Source organism: Rhinopithecus bieti, unplaced genomic scaffold, assembly GCF_001698545.2.
Source record: "Rhinopithecus bieti isolate Rb0 unplaced genomic scaffold, ASM169854v2 scaffold_15803, whole genome shotgun sequence".
NCBI lineage: Eukaryota > Metazoa > Chordata > Mammalia > Primates > Cercopithecidae > Rhinopithecus > Rhinopithecus bieti.
This window is the reverse complement of record NW_016808345.1, coordinates 47,682-51,228: the sequence shown is the minus strand read 5'-3', so window position 1 is coordinate 51,228 and position 3,547 is coordinate 47,682. Positions and strand designations below refer to the sequence as shown.

At 39.8% G+C, this 3,547-nt stretch overlaps 1 protein-coding gene across 1 annotated transcript in view; it reads left to right on the top strand.

Moving 5' to 3' along the window:
• Positions 1 to 3,547, top strand: part of LOC108538470 (arylsulfatase F) — an 84,169-nt gene that overhangs the window by 37,067 nt on the left and 43,555 nt on the right. The window contains exon 3 of the mRNA XM_017886577.1: positions 2,624 to 2,773. Coding sequence (XP_017742066.1) covers positions 2,624 to 2,773 — 150 coding nt within the window. The remainder of the gene's footprint in view (positions 1 to 2,623; positions 2,774 to 3,547) is intronic.

Below are 3,547 nucleotides of genomic sequence, written 5' to 3'. Positions count from 1 at the left end.
GGCCTCCCAAAGTGCTGGGATTACAGGCTTGAGCCACCGCGCCCGGCCTTTTTCTTTTGAGGGTCTCGTTCTGTAGCCCAGGCTAGAGTGCAGTGGCACGATCTCACTTCACTGCAGCCTTGAACTCCTGAGCTCAAGCAATCCTCCCACCTCGGCCTCCAGAATAGCTGGGACTACAGGCATGCACCACCACACCCAGCTCATTTTTATATATTTTGTAGGGATGGGGTTTCACTACGTTGCCCAAGCTGGTGACTAACTGATTCTCCTGCCTCAGCCTCCCAAAAAGCTGGGATTACAGGTGTGAGCCACTGCAGCCTGACTTTTAAAAATTTGGAGTAATGATAAATTGCATGTATTTATGAATATTTTATTTTATTTCTTGTTTCTTTATTTAACTTCATTTTCTTTTTTTTTTCCTTTTAAATTTCTTTTCTTTTTTTAATATCCCTTGAGTCAAAAAACCTGACATATAAACATTGCGTAGATTTATGGTGTACAACTTGATGTTTTGAAATCCGCCTGCATTTTGGAATGGCTCAATTATGCTAATACAAGGTACCTCATCCACTTACCTATTTGTGATGAGAACACTTTGAGTAGATTTTATCAGTGATTTTCAACTCTAAAATACTTTCTTATTAACTATAGTTAACACAAGTATAATAGATTCTTTGAACTTATTTCTCCTGTCAAACTGAAATTTTTTATCCTTCGACCAACATCTCCCCTAGCCCCCCACTGGCCCCCCAGCTCCTAGCAGGCATCATTCTACCCTTTCCTTCTATGAGATCAACTTTTTGAGATTCCACAGACAAGTGAGGTCATGTGGTATTGGTGTTTCTGTGCCAAGCTTATTTTCCTTAGCATAATGACCTCCAGGTTCATCCACGTTGTCACATATGACAGAATTTCATTCTTTTTTTAAGGCTGAATAGTATTCCATGGTGTATATGCACCGCATTTTCTTTATCCATTTTCTTTATCCTCAGTGATGGACACTGAGGTGTTTGGCCATTGTGAATAGTACTGTAAGGAACACACACACCCACATGCCCTTAAATTGGAATAAAAACTCTAATTTTAGAATTAAGTTAAGGTTAAATCCCTTAACCTTAGAGACTCATTTAAGTCCCTTAAATGAGGTTAAGACCCTGCAAGAGGGAGTTAACCTCAGGAGTCTTATCGTCTCCGTCCTCTGCAATGATTTGCCTCTGAGTACATGTTTTCAGACTTCCCTCCTGGAAGGGCATCTACTTTAGCCTTTAAAAAAATTTCAATAGTTTTTGGGAGCAGGTGATGTTGGATTACATGGGTAAGTTCTTTAGTGGTGATTTGTGAGATTTTGATGCACCCATCCCCCGAGCAGTGTACACTCTACCCAATGTGTGGTCTTTTATCCCTCACTCCCCTCCCACCCTTTCCCTGAGTCCCCAAAGTCCATTGCGTCATTCTTATGTCTTTGGATCCTCATAGCTTAGTTGCCACTTACGAGTGAGAACATACAACGTTTGGTTTTCCATTCCTGAGTTACTTCACTTAGAATAATTGTCTCCAACTCCATCCAGGTTGCTGCAAATGCCATTATTTTATTCCTTTTTATGGCTGAGTAGTATTCCATGGTGTGTGTGTATGTGTATGTATATGAAAATGTGATATGGATAGATAGCTATCTATAGATCTATATAGATAAAGAAAACGTGGTTTCTGTAGATATCTATAGATCAAGAGTGTCTCTCTCCAAGCACCAAGCACTGCAGCAGAGTGCCCAAACGAATGCTCTCTTCGCTTCTCACTTTGCATCAAATCTATAGATATGTATCTCGATACATCACATTTTCTTTATCCACTCATTGATTGATGGGCATTTGGGTTGGTTCCACATGTTTGCAACTGCGAATTGTGCTGCTATAAACATGCATGTGCAAGTGTCTTTGTTTTTGTTGCTGTTGTTTTTTTTGTGGGTTTTTTTGTTTTAGTTTTTTCTTTTTTCTGAGATGGAGCCTCGGTCTGTCACCCAGGCTGGAGTGCAGTGGTGCAATCTTGACTCACTGAAACCTCCCCCGGCTAATTTTAGTACTTTTAGTAGAGGCAGAGTTTCACCATGTTGGCCAGGCTGGTCTCAAACTCCTGACCTCAGGTGATCCACCCGCCTCGGCCTCCCAAAGTGCTGGGATTACAGGTGTGAGCCACCACACCCGGCTTCGAGTGTCTTTTATATATAATGCCTTCTTTTCCTCTGGGTAGCTACCCAGGAGTGGGATAGCTGGATCAAATGGTAGATCTACTTTTAGTTCTTTAAGGAATCTCCACACTGTTTTCCACAGTGGTTGTACATCCCCATTAGCAGTGTAAAAGGGTTCCCTTTTCACTGCATCCACATTAACATCTGTTGTTTTAGCCTTAGTTTATGCAAAGTGAGAAGCCAAGAGAGCATTCTTTTGGGCACTTCTGCTCCCATTCAGCAGCAGTGCTTGGTGCTTGGAGAGAGACACTCGAGCTTAGGTAGGCATCTGGGAGATGCACGTGATCGCCAAAGTCCCCTGTTGTGTTGTGTTGGGAGGTGGATCCTGAATCCACCCAGAGAAGCCTGATACCAATAAAATCCCCGCTTGCTTTCCAGGAGCCCCTTGGTCTTCATGTCTTTGGTGTGCACACTCTTGAACACGTGCCAGGCACACAGGGTGCATGACGACAAGCCTAATATTGTCCTGATCATGGTTGATGACCTGGGTATTGGAGATCTGGGCTGCTATGGCAATGACACCATCAGGTAAGGCGGTTTCATGGCGAGTCATACATTCATCAGTCGTTCAGGTTCCGCAGGCTGATAAATTATACGACTGCATCTATATGCAAAACCAAATGGATTTGTTGGGATTTTTTTTAGTTACTTTAAACTTTTTGATAGTTTTAAATTAGATTATTTAATAGTTTTACAATTACATTTTCAATACTTTTAATTTGAATCTCATTCAGTTTTTAAACTTAAGAAATAATAATTGTCCATCTTCACGGGGTACACAGTGAGGTTGGGATACGTACAATGTATAGTGATCAGATCAGGGTAATCAGCTCATCCAGCGTCTCTAGCATTAACCAGGATAGTCATAGTAAAAGCATGGCTGTCCCGACCTGAGTCCTGGCTCTGCATTTACTAGCTCTGAAGTCTTGGAGAAGTCGCTGAACCTCTCTGTGTCTTAGTTTTCTTATTTGTCTAATGCAGAGAAGACTTTATACCCCTGAGTTTATATATGTGAAGAACTTAGAATAGTACCTAACACACAACTACCCTCTATCATGCAGTCTATTATGAAGCATGATGATTGTACATACATGTACATTACAGACATAAACACATAAATATAATTATATAAATATATGTGCTATATTTCATATATGATATATTCTATAACATATAAAATATATATCATACATTTATTATATTATATATCCATCTTTTATGAATATATGAATATATATTCAATATATAAACATTTATGAATATATTTATAATATATGAGTATATAATATATTACAAATATAT